Source organism: Cuculus canorus, chromosome 1 (assembly GCF_017976375.1).
Source record: "Cuculus canorus isolate bCucCan1 chromosome 1, bCucCan1.pri, whole genome shotgun sequence".
NCBI lineage: Eukaryota > Metazoa > Chordata > Aves > Cuculiformes > Cuculidae > Cuculus > Cuculus canorus.
In genome coordinates, this window is record NC_071401.1 from 177,677,806 (window position 1) to 177,696,362 (window position 18,557).

Here is an 18,557-nt window from a genome sequence, read left to right on the forward strand (position 1 = left end):
CTCTTCTTAGATCAGCTTCCAGTACATAGCGTTAAGATTAATTTTTGTTCGGTGGAAGAGCCCAAGCAGGCAGGTTTGGTTCTGAACTTCTCCAAAGTCCTAGGGTTTCAAAGACGAACCAAAGCGGTAGGTTCATCAGTCAGAAAGAATCAGTCTCTGTTCTCCTCCTCCACATTCCCATGAAATGCTGTTCATGCTGAGAGGTTTAAAACCATGAAGCAAATATCAACTCAATCTTTGAAGGATTCTATATTGTGAGGTGCAGAAGGATTCTCAGATGTGTAAATTTTGAACTTAAGGAAGTCAGATCAATGAACACGACAACAGTCGTGCAAGGACCATGCCATCTATCGATGAAAGTGTTCTCACCTTCCACTGACACAACTTCTTCCTCTGACACATACACAGTTTGAAAACTAAATTATATTCATAGAAGGAGCCATGATTTACCCTGGTATTAGTTACCCTTAAAATTAGTTCTTGAAATAAATGGGAAAAAAGGATATATTACAACAGGAATCTAAATAGGTACAGCAAACAAACAAACATCAACAAAAAAACCCCAACAGATAAAATAAGAAATGGAAAACTACAGTTAATCTTTCAGCAGTTTACCCTGACAGTCTCTTTTTTTTTTTCTTGCTCTTCCTTTGGTTCTTTTCTTTCCTTCTCTGAAGCCAACATAGGCTTCTCCATTCATTTATCAAGTGCCTGCCCTCTGCCCATGTAGAGAGTAAGAGGGTTCTGTCCTCTGCTTCTGCAGCCACTAATGGGCAAAATCTGCAGGGCTGAATAGATTTATTTGAGAAAGAAAGATGTACTTCCAGATTCTTAAGCTCCATCTAAATAAGCTGCTTTGATTTTATATGCAATCAAAACACCAAATTTTGTGCACCACAGAATGACAGTCAAGGTAAAATTTGATTAAACTAATGACTAAATTGAAATATATGATGTGCTGTGGTCAAGTTGAATTTGATGTTGGTGAAAAATCAATCTCACTCTTTCCTTCCTTCTCTACCTTGCCATAATCACCCTCTAACATAAAATTCATAGCAAAAGGGACCAAAAAGGTCCAAATCTATAATCAAGTAACGTTTATTCTACATGTAATTCAAAGATATTTGAATAAGCCAATACTTTTCTTGATTGTGGAGTTCTCCATGTGCATCACATACAATTTAACGTTACCATAAAGACTAAAATCATAATTTGCAGTCAAACCAGGAACGCAACAATGCAAAGGGATGGAATTTAATTTCAAGAGAGCTACAGTAAAATTTCTGTTTATATGTTCAGACAAGGGGTTCTTGTTTAGGTTCTCTAATTAATTTCAAGTATCTAGGGGATGGCTTAAACATTTGTTATACAGTTTCTTCACTGAAGTATAGAAGTGTCTAATTACAAGCACCCATGCTTGAAAGTTTATCATCACGAAAAATTCAAGGCAGATACTGCAAAGTAAAGGTCATTGACTCCTTCATATCTTTGTTATGACACACAGCTAAAAGACATACAATATAACATTTACTTTAACTAAGGACAGTGACGTTTTTGTCCAAACTCAGTTGTGAAACCCAGCGAGGCAAACATGGAATTCCAAGTTTCCTGTGCGTGCCCTTGAATTTGCGCTCTCCTCAAGAATTTACCAGCACACTGCATTTACTCTATAAATTTTGAAGAATTTCCAGGAATTTAGCTCACAGAATAGATGGCAATGCAATTTATAGTCATAAAACAAAGGCAGTTGGAGAAATCCTTTGCTTCTCCCCAATGTCCTAGACAAACGCTTGAACTCATAAAGCTTGACCTCAGTCTAGCCAGACCTTTTAGTTCATTGTGATAATTAGTGTCTTTTGTAAAGCCTCAGCTGCTGGAATCAGGTGACTATATGCATCAGTCAGTTTACAGATTAGAAACACAAGGAATTTTCCAGCCGTATGAGAGAAAAACTTAAAAACCTTCAGTAAATGTAACACAAAGACTCCAAACTTGCATGCAGGCTAAATAGCTTGAAAATAAAATAACATACTTTATATTTCACAGTAGGCTAAACAAAGGTGCAAACTATGGAAGTACAGTGTCACTGAGATAAGCTGTGGCTCCAGTAAAACGAATTTTTGCAAATATAAAAAAACTGGAAAACTTAACCACAATCCCCATGAAAGACAGGTGAAATCTAACTCAGGATAAAAATGCAATATACTTTTTTCCACAGACATCAGAACATGCAGAATGCATGATAAAAAAATAAAAAGACACATGTACAACAAAATGCAATATATGCAGGAACATTAGTATATGTCCAAAGAAGAGAGACTTTTTTAAAACTCCTATCCATTACTTTAGCACAGCCACCAAGAATTCATGCACTGCTCAAAGTCACAGCACTAATAAGGGTGGTAGGAGGGAAGGTGGGACATGGAATTCTCATGTTCTGTATGCCCCAGGACTGTAACTTACCTGAAAACTATTTAGGTCTACCTGACTGGAAATCAAATGTGCTCCATCAGTGGAATCTTTCATTGGGCTCAGACGCCTCCTGGAAGTAGGGAGAACCTACAACATCATATGATACATGTCCAGTCTACTGATTTTCTTCTTGACCCATGGTTAAATTGACACAGATCTATGACATTCCTGGTCCAAAATGTAAATACATGTCTAGATAGGTATGGAAAGCAAACACACAAGGAACCGATCTCTTAGAACATAAAAGTTACTTCTTTTTGTTCTTCACAGAAGAAAAATAAATGACCCTCCCTTGTTTATTTATCACTCCCATATGAATGGGCTGGCTTAGCTTTCTTTGGTTAAAGTACCATTCCCTTACCTGGTCTACTGGCTAAACTTCAGACTGTTCAGAAATCCTTTTTTCCTTCCTCTGAGTTTTACTCAGGATATTCTTTTCTGAGGATTTTATTCTAACCGACTTTCTTTTCTTAAACTGCTGCCATAAGCAATTACAGAAGTGTTGCAAAACAAAAAAATACATTTATACTGAACTTTAGCACCTTAGGAATACATAAGGACATTAAGCGGATAGTGTCAGTTAAATAGAAGAAACTAGTCAAAGCTGCCCTAAGAGCCTTGTCTACACTAAGGACTCTTCTAACTAATTCTGAAAGAAACTGCACTTTCTCTTGACCCTCTTTTCCCCATAAATTAATCATAAGGATACTATCTCGAATACTATTTCTTTAAGCACGTGATCATGTTCAACCAGACTGATAGCTTGTTACTGCACTAGAGAGTATCAACATTATGGAGTGTACAGAGTAGAATTACTCATAAACGAGCTTGAAAGTATTTAATAGAAATGACAAAATTTTACTCACGATAGCGAAACCTAAAATGGCTGATCACAGTTGTGGAAAACGCCTCTGATTATCCATAAATTGGAATATGAAGTCTCACGTCAATAAGCATTAAGTAATGCATTTAAGGAATGTTGTTAAAAAATTCAGTCATGGTCTCTAAAGTAGTTATTTCTACTCAGCAAATCCATCTGGAGTTGTGGATGGTTTCCTTGAAATACAGGTTCAGGGCTCAACCATAGGAAGAATTCAAGCAGAATGCAGGGAACTTTAAGAAAAGACTGAAAACGGAGTGGAAACTATCATCATGAAACTGCATGAACCCCAGCAATACCTACATTCGAATACTGCCAGCAGTCCTGGTCTTTCCATCTCTAAATCACTAAATGGAAACTGAAGAGCTATGAAGAATAGATGAGAAACAAAGATGTGTAATAGTTCACTTTCTCTGCATTTGTCATCTTAATTTTTTTCCCTCGTATGGAAGCCATTCCTTCTCACATTACACAATGAAATATTCAGACAATACACTTAAAGCAACAAAGGGAGGTCTGGATTTTTTTTTCTAAGTAATTTGACAGTGGGACTCATTACCAAAACTCACTGGAAGCAAAAAGCAGAAAAGGGTTCAGAAAGGTATTAGATAACCTTACAAGAGTTAACTGTCAGTAGTCATCTGCCTGCTTAGGAAGCCCATAATTTACTGACTCCTGGGAACTATGAGAGAGAGTATAGCAGCAAGATCTCTCCATGCATCCACTTGCTGATAGCTTGCCTGCATGTTTATCGTTGGCCTCTTCAGAAATCTAATATTGGCAATATGATCCCTTGCTAATTCAATTCTAAAGCTCCAAGTTTAGCAGTTCTTGTACAAAAAAATAGAATATGTATAAATCTGAAAGTTCCTTAGCTAACCATTAGCTGGCAATACTTTATATAGTCCAACTGCATTATTAAAGTCCAACAGGCTTTATTAACGATTGCATAATGACTTTGGACTCAATCATGTTTATAACAGTACATTTTCTTATTGTCCTCACTGGTTACAAAGCTTTTCAAGCTACATCTATGGAAAAAAAAAAATAGATTTTTTTCACCACAGCTGAAGATTAAATCTGAGCTTTTTTTTTACAACTGTGTGTGAAAGACAGACTGTCTAGGATTGAGATACTACACACTAAGTTCAGGCCCAGATCAAACAAAGGGAGGTATCAATGAAACACATCAATGAGAAACTGAGCTCACAGTATAAAACCCTAATTCAAATGCTGAAGTAGCAGGAACTGGTTCAGAGGATGAGAGCAGCAGCGAGGACTCCTTGGTTCTGTTCTTTCCTCTGACAACTGCATCATTAGAAAAGCTCTTCCTTTTTACATTCCTATAAAATAAGTAACTCCTGTCTTGCTAGAGCATTAAGTCAATGAACCTTTTAAGACTATAAGATTAAATCAGAGCTTTTCAAAGACTGTATTGTGGAGGACTTTTACACCCATCCGAGACCTTCTGCTGAGGCCACCCTCACATTTTCCAGCACTCAAATATAATTAAAATGTCTTCTGTGGTTTCTCAATTACAAGTTTTAAGTGGTACTCATGGTGCGCTAATCAGTATAAAAGTAGGAAAGAAAAAATTCCTCATGACTTGAGAAAGTCCCTTGCTAAAAATGATAGTCATAGCCATTTGAGAGACCAGAAAACTAATAAAGACATACTTAGGCCAGAGTGATGGCCGAATATCTTCATCCCAGAGTGGCTAAAATGTGCTAGCCAGAGATAGATTTGACTATTTCTTTTTTGGCTGCCTTTCAGTTTAAATATCATTAGTTGGATACATCTACAAAAGCAGTTTTGGCACATCTGCATATTTCAAAAGTGATGTAAAGATGTTGAAAAAAGTAGCCTGTCATGAATAATGCCCTACCACTATAGAGGCATATTTACCATTACAGACACTTCACTATTCACTTTCAAAGCTCCTACAACTGACAATCTGGAAGAACTCCTTACACACACACACACAGTATAATACATTATTCTGTCTTTCCCTGTACGATTTGCCTACTACGCTCTAGAAAAAAAAGCAAAACCCCAAACCAGGATAGGGGAAGTTTTCACGTCCTTGAATGGATTTTCATGGCATTGAAGCTCAAAAGGAGACTTGTACCAAATCAGGCCATAAAAGCAACCGCTCTCCTCTGTCAAAGCATAAAGATGTTGTAATATAACTCTCAGAAATTTAAGTTACTATAGTGAAAAATAATTTTTCAACATAGAAATTACCAAGGTCTTTAAAGGAGTAGTGAGGGAGAGGGGAGCTGGCTGCATTTGTAGAGCTGCTCATGACTATTCATCAATCTAAAATTAGTATTAGGTGGCATATGTGATTGAATCTCAAATCTGGCTTCCAAACACACCTGGTAGATGATGGATGCAGGAGCACACTATGCAATGCTGCAGAAGGAACCGTCCACATTGTTGCAGTGTCTGACAGCTGGCTAGTTTGATTTAAAATTACAACTTGAACTGAAATCAACTCTGTTTGTTGACAGTCATTAACTAACTATCATAAAAGCCCCATTAATTCTGTTGTAGTCAGCAAATGCTTTGTAATGATCTAAAACTACTGTGGCTCCCCCTCCTATAAAATCCCCACAGCATCGAAGGTTTACTTTGTACACTGGGCTTTCTAAAGCTTAAAATTACTGCCAGTGCACCTGCTTTCTAGAAGATCATTAGGTAAAAATCCCAAACAAACCCAATCAACCTGGCTTTAGTTACCTTACCGTCTGCTCTAGAAGAAAATTAATGTTATTAGATGTGTCTTTCTCTGAAAATTGCTGGTGTTGGGTTACCATGCCAGCTGTCTAGGAGGTGAATGGGTCTGCTGGACGCTGACCCAGTTGGCTGCAGAGGCAGAGCCCAGTTCTGTCCCCTGTGCTGGTGCCGCTGGGCCCCCACACCAGCTGCTCTGCCAGTGTCGGGGTGCCCCAGCCCCCCCAGTGCAGCAGACCTCAGCTTTGCCAGCATGTCATCCCCAAACCCCAGCTCCCTGCCATGCTCACCTAGGCCATCAGGAAACAATGAGTTAGGAAGAAAAATGATAGAAAGAGTGAAAAAACTCCTGCAGAGCCACGTAGACAGAGACAAATGAAATCCGATTAACGATGCCTCTTTTTCTTCTGTTTTGATGTCCTGTGGAAAAGAAATTAGCATAGAAAATCCTGCTTTATCTCTGAATGAAATTTCAAATCCTTTGTCTGAAATATGCTCTTTACTCTTAGAACAAAAAGTCAAACCCGAGAGCTTGTCAGCTTCGGAGGGGAGATTTGTCACATGCTACTGGTTTCAGTGGGTGCTTGCCTGGCCCCTACTGCTCGACTGGAGGGACACCTGCGCTGCACAGCCTCTGCACAGCTGCTGCTTCCACTGCACTCCTCTTCAGCGTTACTGCAACATGCCACGGCTTCTGCCACGGCAGCCTCGGGACATGGGCATTAAAACCACCTTTTGAATATATCTTCCAAAAATAGCCAAAGGACAATATATATTAAAGGAAAAGCATTCAATCACATTATAGTCATAGAATGGTGCCAGTAAAGTGAAGTGCTTAACTAGTATTTGGCACAAAAAACATCTGAAACACCATAACACCAAAATTACCTAAAAGAAAAACTTCAGGTAGGAAGCAGAAATTGTAGCAGCATGGTCTTATTCAATTTACCAAGAGTGAAGCAGTGAAAAAAAACCAGGTGTTTATTGAAGATGGACTTGTTAGCGCCCTTCTTCACCACTAAGTATTAATAGATGAAATGGTAGCAATACAAATGCAATCTATCTATGATGGAAATCCTTCCCAATTAAACTTTCACACAGTGAAAACACTGTCTCCCTGAAGTTTTGCATTTTAGATTTCAAAATATGCTGCTTTTGAAATACACGCCTGAGCTCCCTAGTGTATTTTGGTTGTCAATATCATAAATAAAGATTGAAAGCAGAGTCTAGAATAGAGAAATACATGAGAAATGAAACATAGATCTCCTGCTCAAAGAATCTCTGCTTTGTAATTCTCCACTGATGTTCTCTCCAGTCCTGGGGCTGGAAAAAGCATGATCTTTAAAGGGCCCATCCAACAGAAACCATTCTGTGATACTGTGATTTATTGGAACATATTTACTTACTAGGAAACGTCTACCCTGCTTTGTCCAACAGTGCAGAGAGCCATTAGAACTCTTACACTTTATAAAAAGCAAGCGATGCTATTTCTTAAAAATAATAACAAAATAAAATTATATTCTTGCAGAATAGATATTTTAGGAGATATTGCTTGAAGTTCCTTATCTCAAAAAAGTTGAAGGTGACTTGTACAACCTTTCCCAGCTCCTCCAGTAAGCCAGATCCTGTACTGATATTTGTAAGAGCTTGGAGATGGTCACAGACTTATACCTACCTTCCCTGTAGACCTACACCTACCCGTCCACTTGACCACCCAGACCAAATCAACCTGCTACAATACAAAATGAGATAAACCTAACTTCATACACACCAGAGTTAATTTCAGTACTACTACATTATTTAACCTGAAAAGGAAAACAAAGGGCTTCAGGCCAGATAGGTATCTGCTGTGGCTAAATTTTTCCCATTTCTACTTGTCCAGAAGAAGTCAGCCCCCACATTTTCATTTCATCTTCAGAAAGGAGAGAAAGACGCTCTCATTTACCACAGGGAAGGAAGTGACATCCATGAAAAATGAATTTACTTTTCAGGCTTCAAACTACCAGCAGAGCAGTATGTATCCGAGTGTGTACATTGCAGGGAAAAGCAGCACATTTCCAAAACTCACTCATGTTTCATTTTTACAGAATTACACCTCTCCCCTTATAAAACAGAAAGATCTTTTAATAGAAAGGGAATTTTTTAACCTTCTTAAAGAAAATGCTTATTGTCCTCTCCATTATTGCTCCTGCAGAAATATGAAACAAACCATTGGATAAAAAAAAAAATTAGAAAAAAAATCAAGGAGAATAATGGATAGAGGGTAGATTTTTTTCCAGCAAGACCTTCACATCTAGTTTGAATCTCTTTCATTTCTATTCAGTTCTTGTGCAAGACACTAGGATAATATGTATCAACTTAATTCAGTGATAAGAAAATCCTTACTATAAATCCTACCATGTGGGACAAATCTGCCAAGATCTTGATTATCAAAACAAATGAACAGACAGTAAAATGTGACATACGTAGCATACACTTTACATGATAAATTAGCCCTCGCACAACTGACAGACATGCTGGAAGAGGATGTTAAGGTTGCCATGGCAAACAATGCCTTTACTCCTCCAGCTCCTGGATCACAAGTTTTCTGAAAGTGTCATTGACTTTTAGCAAAAGACAACAAATCTTCCATGGTTAAAGACTACCTATATGTAACAGACATATTTCTCTGTCCCATTCTGGTCTTTTTCAAAAGCTGCTGCCTTGAAGAGTGAGCCTGCCATGTTACTGGAGTGACTGTTCAGAAGCTGTAAGTTTGTTCTCTTCTCCTTCAGCAGATGTGTTAAGGATTTTACTGTAATTCAGGGACCCAAAGAGTGATGGTCACATAAATTAGGCAACTTACTTTATCATGCAGTGAGCAATATTGTCAGCTCACGGAAAACAAGAGAGAGTCCTGTCTCAAGCTAGAAATGTGAACTAACTATTCAGGTATTTTAGCTACCCAAAAGTCTGGATGGTACATATCCCTCAGAACTGGGTTACCGTGCGAGAACAGAGTATTTTTAAGGAAACATTTCCACTTTTGGTTGGAATAAAGATCATACGGAAAAAAAACCTACTATTTCAGCATGCTTCTCATCCAAAATGGTGTTTAGAGCTGTTAAGGCAGAAAAACAGTGATACATTTAAAGAAATGGAGCAAACTCCAGTGAGAATTTTGTAAAGCATCCTTAAAAGCCATTTTTGTCAACAAGCCACAAGCATGCACCCAAGAGCTCTCCTGCACAAAGACCAAAACACTAGAGTGTAAAAGCTGCAGGTATATTTCTGATGCAAGGTATTCAGACCTAAAAGTAGGATGGACTCATCCTTGCTGCAAAAAGTGACACAAGCCTTCTAAGGCAATCCTGACAACTTCACTGATTACTTCTCCTGGAAATCTGCTAGAAATTCAAATTAAATTAGCTTCTCTTGGCTTTCTTAGAAAAACTTAAAAAAGTTGCTGTGCTCTTCTTGAACTCAAAGGGGGCACCAGCTGACCACAAACTCTCATTTAGCTGTTAATGTCTCTGATTACAGAGTGTCCTCTTTCTTTTAAGTTATGAAAGAGATGTATATTGATCACCAGGTGACAGGGTGCAGACACAGCTACGACCACATCAAAATCACCATGTGAAATGATCAGGTTTCTTTATGTCTAGAAAGGAATGCAGAAGGCACTTGTGCCATCTTTCTACTTCCTACTGTAGGTCATCATATAAGCACTTCACAAAAGGTCACAATTCATCTGATAAAATTAATCATTTAGGTGTTTTTCCAAACACATCCTATCCTAATGGCAGATAAAGTGATAAAGTAAGGATGAGAGCAAAGATCTTGAAAAACTGTCACCCTTAGGTAGTTTGTCTAAACGCTCTGTCATGTTGGTGAGAGGAGACCAATTTATATAAAAGTCTATTTTCTATTTGAAAACACTTTTTATTCCTTCAGGCACAAGCAAAAGAGCAAACAATTCTGAGCAAGTAAAACAGAATACTTTAAAATAATTAAATTTAGCTTGTACAAAAAAATCTGCATATCAGTAAACTATTTGCGTAACCACAGAAGTCAAGTTTCATGTAGAATTTTTCATAGAGAGATATCAAAGTCTCTCAGAAGTCAAATAATGTTGGAACTATTTTACTAATGTGTGAAAAACACAGAAATGTAGCAATGCATAATACTGAAATATGACAATTTTCAAAATTCAGTACCAGTGTAGAAATACCAACAAGTTCTGTGGTGAGGGAGCTACCCAGCACCAAGCAGGTGACAACAGAGCAGTAACACACCAGAGGATGGCATCTAATGAATCTCAGCAATTATTTGGGATAATAAAAACATCTTGAAATCTTTGTATACCTTACTAAGAAACAAAAGTAGTATGACATTAAGCTTAATTTGAAACAAATAACTCTTTGAAGGTAGCTCTTACAATACATCATGGAGAACACACATAAGAAAATTGGAACTAACTTCTAGCTGGCAACACAAACCTATGCAGTTTGGTCTCATTTTCTCCCCTACGTCCTTTACTGTATGTTTTACTTCTACATATCCTGCTCCACATTTTCTTGTTTCCTGTATCCAGCTTGAGTTCCGTGCCCTGTCGTAACTTTGCATTTGTATCCTTGTTTATCCACTCATGACTCCAAACAGGTCCCTACTGCTGTGCACTGTTTTTGTCCATCACATCCTGCTCCTTCCCCTCTTTTCTCTGCCTTATCTCACTTCACCCTCACTTCAAAATCTCCCCAGCGTTCTCCCTCCTGTGCACCCTCCCAGGAGCGGGACTCCAAGATAATCCTTCTCTCTGGGCAGGAGGCTACAGACACCTCCTCAGTGTGTCCCCAGCGGCTGGCAGATGGGAAAGCCTGCTAAAACCTCTGAAGCAGGCTGAACTCAGCCGTGTTTGCTGAGTATGCTCCCCAGGACAGTTCCAGCTTTCGGTGCTAAAGCTAGCAACAGCTGCATGCCTGCTTTCCTGCACACAGCAAAATAAAACAGAATGCCTGGGTCGCAGGCTTAATTGATTTTTTTTGTCTTTCACCCTGCTTCAGAAGTCAGCCTGATCAATGCTATTTCATACTCTCCAGTGCAAGCTTTACTGATCTAAACCCTCACTAAAAATAGATTCATCAAAGTAGCACCAGGGGAGGCAATATTTATCCCCTGCAACACACAGGGAATGTCACGTTACAACTTCCTCCTGGCTTTCCTCTTCTATTAGCAGAGGCAAGGGAATGAGGAGAGGGAAGGAGGACTCACACAGCTGAAGCAAGTGCTGGCACTGGAAACTGATGTTGTGTATTTATCCATTCACATTAACCATGGAAGAGGTAGTCACAGTTCATGCTCCCTCAACACTCTTGCAAATTCTCATCCTTTCCATCTTCCAGTGGGTGACAGAAAATAGCAGTTACTGACAAATGCTGGAGGAAAATACAAGACCTAACCAATAAATAATAAATGCACCCATATCTCTAAAACTCCGTCCTTCAAGTTCACACAAAGTAAATATGAGAATCCCCACAGGAAGTCATGGAAGCTGCCAATTCCATTCACAAAGGCGAATAAATGAACTTCTGTACTGCTTGCTGGCATTTCTTTAACAATCTGAATAGAAGTTGCCAACTAATAACACAACAGAACACGTTCATTCACCCACATAAGACAGCCTCTCCCTTGCCAAATGCCCCAGTGTCAAGGGAGGTAAATGGAGAGGCTGTGGGAGCACTGAACCTGCAGTGCACACGCAGGAGGTACCTAGCAGCCATGCACATGAAAAAGCCTTATTACTTCATTTTGTCACACAGATGAGAAAATTACTTCCTATACAAAACTGACAGCTACAAGGATTGCTATGTTGATGTGGTTTGAAAAGTTACTTGTGGCACTTCAAGCAGCTATTTGTTTCCTCTCCAGCCATCTGCTCTGATTCCTTCTTAGCTTGTTATCGTGATATAATTTTCTTGAGAAGAATTTCTGAGTTCTCTCAGTTTACTGCTAACCCCTTTGGTACCTTCTCCAAATAGTCCAGATTGTTTTTCCACATGGAATCAAAAAATCTCCTTGAAAGGGTGAGCCAGATCACAGCTTGACCATTTTCAATCCTGCCTGCTGTTGATTCAATACTTCCATTTTGAGTAGTTTTGCTGAGAAAATGTATTTTTAATCATTTCTCATTCAAGACGCACATCTTCACCACCACTCAGACATTCAAAGCTCATCTGTCACTCTCTCCTATCATTGCTCCTGCTCCTACAGCTCTTTCTTAACGTCTGTCTTAATTCTTCCACTTGTGCCTCTCTACTGCTATTCAAGATGCTCAATAGTTTGGGGAGAACTGTTCTATTTGTTCTAGGCCAAACTTCTTCTGGGAGCTCATTAATACATATCCTTAAATTTATTTCCTTCAGGTAGTCCTTCTTCATCAGGTCACTCACAATGGAATCTCAGCTCCTCCTCTGCCTGAACTATGTTCTGGGTTTCTCCGCAGCTGGGCTGTAACACATGGCACTCTCATGAACATCTATCTTCTCCTCTGAACCCAGTATGTTGGAGAACATCAAAAGAATAGGTACCTTCTCTCACTTTCAAACAGATCTCTTCTAAGAAATTATTTTTCCAAACCTAATGTAATGTACTAAAAGTAGATGAATGAAATACACCCTGCCTCTGAGACATAACTTATACAACTCAGAGCCAGGAATTAGGACTTGCAAGTATTTCTACTGATGTGAACAACTGAAAATATTTTACGCAGAAAGCACCCACTGAGCCTGTAATTAGATGTGTTGTAATCAAACAAGTTTTCAAAAGCTGCAGAAGCAAATGCTTACCTCAGGAAACCACAGCAGGGTATCACATAACGAAGAGCTTGAAGTCACCACCCTGGAAGTTCTCAGTTTGACCTCTGGCTACAAAACAAGAAGGACCGTGATGCCTTCTCATTTCCAATGCTAATACCTTATGTATCACTTCACATGACTACTACATTTCCAGAGTGAACATGAATTTCCCTTCAAGAGGCTCTTTGCAGAAAACCATAAAAGCTGACCTGAGTATTCACCACATTCCCCAGCACAAACAAGAAGTCTGTTTCCAAAGCTTCATCCCACAACCCTGTGTGCAGCTGCCCTGCACTGTCAGCTAATTGGACATAAAATGTGCTGCAAGAGTCAGCTGGAAAAGAACTGCTTTATCTCTGTTCTCAAAATTTTTTAAAGTGAAAACAAACTGCTGCATATTATGACAATGAGCATCTTTCAAATATTGTTAATAGAGTGATAAAAAATACCTTTTCTTCAGGTCATAATACCCCAATCAGCCAGGACTCGTCCGCTCTCCTCAGCCATCAGTTTAACATGATTTTTATTTATAGTATTACTTTCCGGAGATATATATTAGCACATTTTTGTCAAAACACATAAACATTGCCAAAGTAATTATTAAATACATCTTTCCCTGCATAGCCAACTAAGGGCTCAGTTCTGAAAACTTGCACTGTTAATAAATGACACACGGCAGTAAACTAATTGTATGTAAAGTCAACGGGTGCATGTGTAAGCATTTTAATTACTGTGCCGTGATTGCTTTATATTCAATGCATAACATGCAGGTAACACAGCCTTTATGATGATAAGCAGTTTAATTAGAAAGTGAAGATAAGAAAAAAATGCCTTTAAGTTACTGAATTTGTTCATGCTGGCCATGTGATAACTCAAGCACAGAGTTTCCCTCGGTATTTTAAAATAAGAAATGCTAATTCTACCTAAACCTTTGTTTCCTCATACTACAACAACAGCTTTATACGCCATTTGCTTCTCTCTGTTATGGATGTCAACAGCACAGTTTAATTAGATTGTGAACCTCAACCTGTCTTTAATCTTTGAGTGGGTCCACGCAAGCGAGCACTGCCCAATTCTCCATGGCTGGTGTGAGTCTCCCAGCAAGCGAAGACAAGCTGGGCTGCGTGCTGGCAGCGGCACACTTAGCCTTTCAGCAAACTGTCTCAGAGGATGGCCATTGATTTCCTAGTTATTATGAACATGAAATTATTGAATGACAGATGATAGAGTGTTAGGTCCTACAAGTATTTTCCCAAATGGGTTATCTAGCCGATGTTGCCGTAGCAACGAGGCTGTTTGACAGTGCTTATGACAAAGAAGTCTTTGCTCAGAATTCTGCTACAAAAGAAGCTCCTCGCTTCCTACCTTATCCTCTCCAGCCCTACCCAGCATCTCCTCAATGTCCCCACACCTGCAGCCAGCTGCTCAAACACCAACCAGGGTATGGCACCACTGCCAGCCATCCAAGGAGAGCACCTTGCCTGTGGTGGGACATGATGCTTTTGTCCAAGATAATGTTGATTCCCATAGGATAAAGTAAGAGGTCAAAGAACGCCAAATCCATGGCTACTGCAAGCTCTACATCAAGATGAAGAATGAAAGCCTAGAAAGAACCACACTTACAACTCAGCCACTGCCTTGCACAGCTAAATGTTAAATAATTTCTTGCCAACATGTCACTTCTGTTGCAGGAATACAGCTAAGTTCTTTACGTCTTTTTTTTTTAAATTGTAATAGATTAGGGTTTGATACAGAATGGTTTCTTCATTCACCAGTAGCATCACAGTCCAAAGCATGGTTATGCTCACTCTCCCTTTCCCCCGCACAGCACACATGGCCTGCATTTTCCTCCTTGCCAGGGAGGAATTCACAAGCAGTGCTCTCTAAGGAGCACAGAACCACAACTCCACATCAAAACAACATAGCAGGGATGTTGCAAAGGCTTAGATCAAAGAAAAAGAAAAGCACAGAAAAGAGTTACACCCCTAGAATACCTGCTTAAGCTTTTCTTTCAACTATAGACCTTCTTTATCTTCAAGTCACGACACTTGTTTTTTATTATATGTCTTTTTTCTCCTAGCAGGACACAGCCTGAATAACCTAAAATAAAACCCAGCTACCCACATTCTCCAAATGCCATCACACTTGCTCAACTTTTTCGATCATTCTCGAAGACTCCTCTCTCTTGAGCTTCTGACTCCTAAAGAAATCTGCTTCAAACAAACAAACAAAAAATTATACATGAATCCAAAATTACGGGCAATAATAGGTTATATCACTTAAACTGACTCAATCACATTTTAATTCGCTGGTCAGTTTCTCAGAAAGACAATGACAGGAGAGGGAATTACTGAAGGACAAACAAGAACATCTGATTGGTTGCAGTAAGGTACACAAAGCTGCAGCCATGAAGGCTCATGGGCTTGACTTTTGCAGACTAGGTTGCTAACTGCTCTTCACCATATACAGTTACTACTTTTTTTCAGCTGGCACAGGCCACGCTGAATTTTGCTCTACTTTATTCCCATGCCACCATCATTTGAGTTGCGATATGTGGGTGGGAAAAGTGTTATGAAATGTAACCGTATTTTCAACAGGCGTCAAGTTATCACAGCTGAAGGTGGAAAACTACACCTGGGAAAGCTGGAAGGAGGCCCCATTGTGAAAATATAAGTTTAAAACATGCCCAAATGTTCCCTGATAACTTTACCAAGTGAGAGACATTTTTTTTCCTCCAATTTCCCATAAAAATCTGTCTCAAAAGGTGTGGTTAATGTAAAGATTAAAAATCACACCAAATAAAATCTTTTCAAGCACATTGCATTAATGGGGGCAAGTACTGAACAGATCCCCAGGAGAAACTGAGAACTACGAATGGAGTGAGAAAACTGAGATAAGTTTCTGTGACGAAGCTTAAATGCTCAGTCTGTGCCAAGTATCTTGTTTCTAGCCAGTAATATTTTAGGTCTTAAAATATTTTTAAGTTCATTAAACAAAAATATTCCTGGCACAGCCACATCTGCTCATAACAGCACTTTTATAGGACAGCTTCAATTAGAGTTGGCTCTTGATGAGCCTCATCTAGGCTGTGCTGCATGAAGCAATAAACAAGCACTGAAAGCACATGGAGAGCTGCAGCTTCACGCTGCCACCAGCCCCCACTGTCATATTTCCTCTCCTCTCATCCCCTCCTTCTAGCATAAGCAGAGCTGTAAATGTTTTAGGGCTGTGTGATAGTCCCTGAGAAAAACAGGGAGCATATGTAGAGTATTTTCACATGGAAAAAAAAAAGGAGATCCTAATTTCTAAAGTGTGCCTTCTGTCCAAAGTATACCCTTGACGCTAACTCGGCTGTGATGCAAATCGCTTTACATAGATTACTCAGCCATATATGATACCAAGGTACCATCAGAAGGGTATTAGTCAACAAATTCTCATGAAGTCCAATTACATGTTTTCTATGTAATTCCCTGACTACCCACTAAAATTTTGCTGATATTAGCCCATCCAAAAGGCATTTCAGGGACCAGGAGCACAGATAATATCCATTACAAAACCATTCTGTGGTTTCTGTCAAATCTAAGTTAAATGCACAGTAGGGACCAGAAAGCTGCTACAAAACTGCAGATTCAGGATCTATACAAAACAAAGACAGTATGTCAATACGCTCTTCTTTTTTAAAGGAAAGGCATTCAAATATGTGAAGACTGAGCTAAAAATAATGCATCTAGTGGCATAACACCACGCCACCTCTGAGCACCACTGTGACGTAACTGTGAGGACTTGCCTGGACCACAGACATAATTGATAAAATTCGGATTTCTCAAATTTCTCATGCAAGTACAAAACCAGTATAAAATGTATGGAATTTTTATTTGGAAGAAAAGGCAACAAGTTTTTTAGGCAAAATCCTCTCTCTAACCAGATTTCTAAAATGTGTCCCTTCTGAAGACATTAAACGGCTAGATGGTTCAAGGCATCTAATGGCTACAAAGCCCTTCACCTTCAGGTCACAGGTCTGAATTCAAGCCCAGCTGGTAGTGACTGAATGTTGTTATGATGAGACAGCTGTTCAATGGTCTATCTGAAACAAGCTGGTACCTTTAGTCCAGTTCCTACTGGGCAGGTGTTTGGATCATTAAAATCACTCCACTTCATTCAATAACCTTGTTGGCAGTGTCAGCAAGGAGGCTAAGGACCGCACAGACGTGGGGACTAGGTACGTTCTCCTAAATGAGAATCAAAATACCTTTGGCTACTTTTGGATTGATGTATAGTGATGACTAACAGAAAAACACCAGCTATCACTAACTTCATTGAATTTGTTTAGGACACAAAATATTTCTCCACCTCATCATAAGCATTTCAGCCAACTATTTCTTAAATATTTCAATTCTTCTTAAGAATTTCTTATTTCATGTGAATTCTCATAGCATGGGAAAATATCCAAAAGACTTCAAGGTGGAAGCAAGTCCCTGTAAAGAGATGAAGAGATCAATAATTTACGGAGGGAGGGCATTCATTTTGGGTTTTGTACTGTCTTGATACAGTGTATGTCAGAAGAAATGACTCGAACTGTGGTCAAAGAAAAAATGGAAAAGAGCAAAACCTGTGAAGCCTTAGTATAAGCATATTTCTTATTTGTGGGATCTCCAGGGAAACAGTCATTGCTTTATTGATTTATGCTACAAAAATTGTCTAAGAGAGTATGATACTGAAACAAAACTTAATGCGATGAATTGACGCAACTACCAGCTTAACTGCTATTGGTGCAGGCACCTCATAGTCAAATGTCCCAGAAAGCAGGGGATCACCTCCAATATTTTTAGCTACAACTAAACAGGGTATCCTGGCAGAAAACCCTTCCAAATACTTAGAGATTCTGTGACATTTGCCCTTTGGGCTGAGGTAGCAGGGAGTATGCTGCTTCTGGATCCAGCCATTCATAGGCTAAAGGACGCTTGAAAGATGTTACTGGAATTATCTGGATACACATCAACTGTCCTCACTTGGCAAAGTTTTTAGGGGTAAGATTTTCAATGATGTGAAAGCATACACTAATTTGAATATGCTTGGCCAAGTTAGTAGGTAAAAAATGTATGGATAACAGCTTTCAAAAGAAAGATTCAGTGTGTTCCTGAAGCCATAAGTGGAAAAAAAAAAATTACACTACCATGTTGGGAAAAAAAGTACTAATGAATACCCTTTTTTTGTCTAACTGAAACTCTCTTAAAGTGATCTCATTTGATGATGACACTGAAAAGTGAATGAAGAAAGCAAAAGGCTACTTCCCTCAAACACTTCCATTTTAAAATCCCGATTACAGACAGAGTAGAGTGCAATCCTGTACAAGCACACTTGTTTAAAGATAACTAGTTAAGCTTATTTTGCTATGGGCAATCCCAGCAAGGTTTAAAACCAAAAAGAATACATTTGCTCACTTGGCAGATTTTTCCTATAATACAAACAGCAAATTCAATCTGCTATCAAAAAAATTATTCCATTCTAAAAGCAATTAAGAAGGGCATTTCCCCCCCAGCTTGACTTGTCAATCCTATTAGACCAAATTCTAATTAAGGGTGGAAAAGTGGCTATTTTATCTGCCAAATGAAAATAATTTAGTGCAAGTTAATGAG

At 39.0% G+C, this 18,557-nt stretch overlaps 1 protein-coding gene across 3 annotated transcripts in view; it reads right to left on the bottom strand.

Annotated features, from left to right (window-relative positions):
* PDZRN4 (PDZ domain containing ring finger 4) overlaps positions 1-18,557 on the bottom strand; it is a 248,861-nt gene that overhangs the window by 107,914 nt on the left and 122,390 nt on the right. The window contains exon 4 of one of the 3 annotated variants that reach the window (XM_054056311.1): positions 12,913-12,990. The exons of the other annotated variants lie outside the window; for them this stretch is intronic. Coding sequence (XP_053912286.1) covers positions 12,913-12,990 — 78 coding nt within the window. The remainder of the gene's footprint in view (positions 1-12,912; positions 12,991-18,557) is intronic. 3 annotated transcript variants of the gene reach the window in all.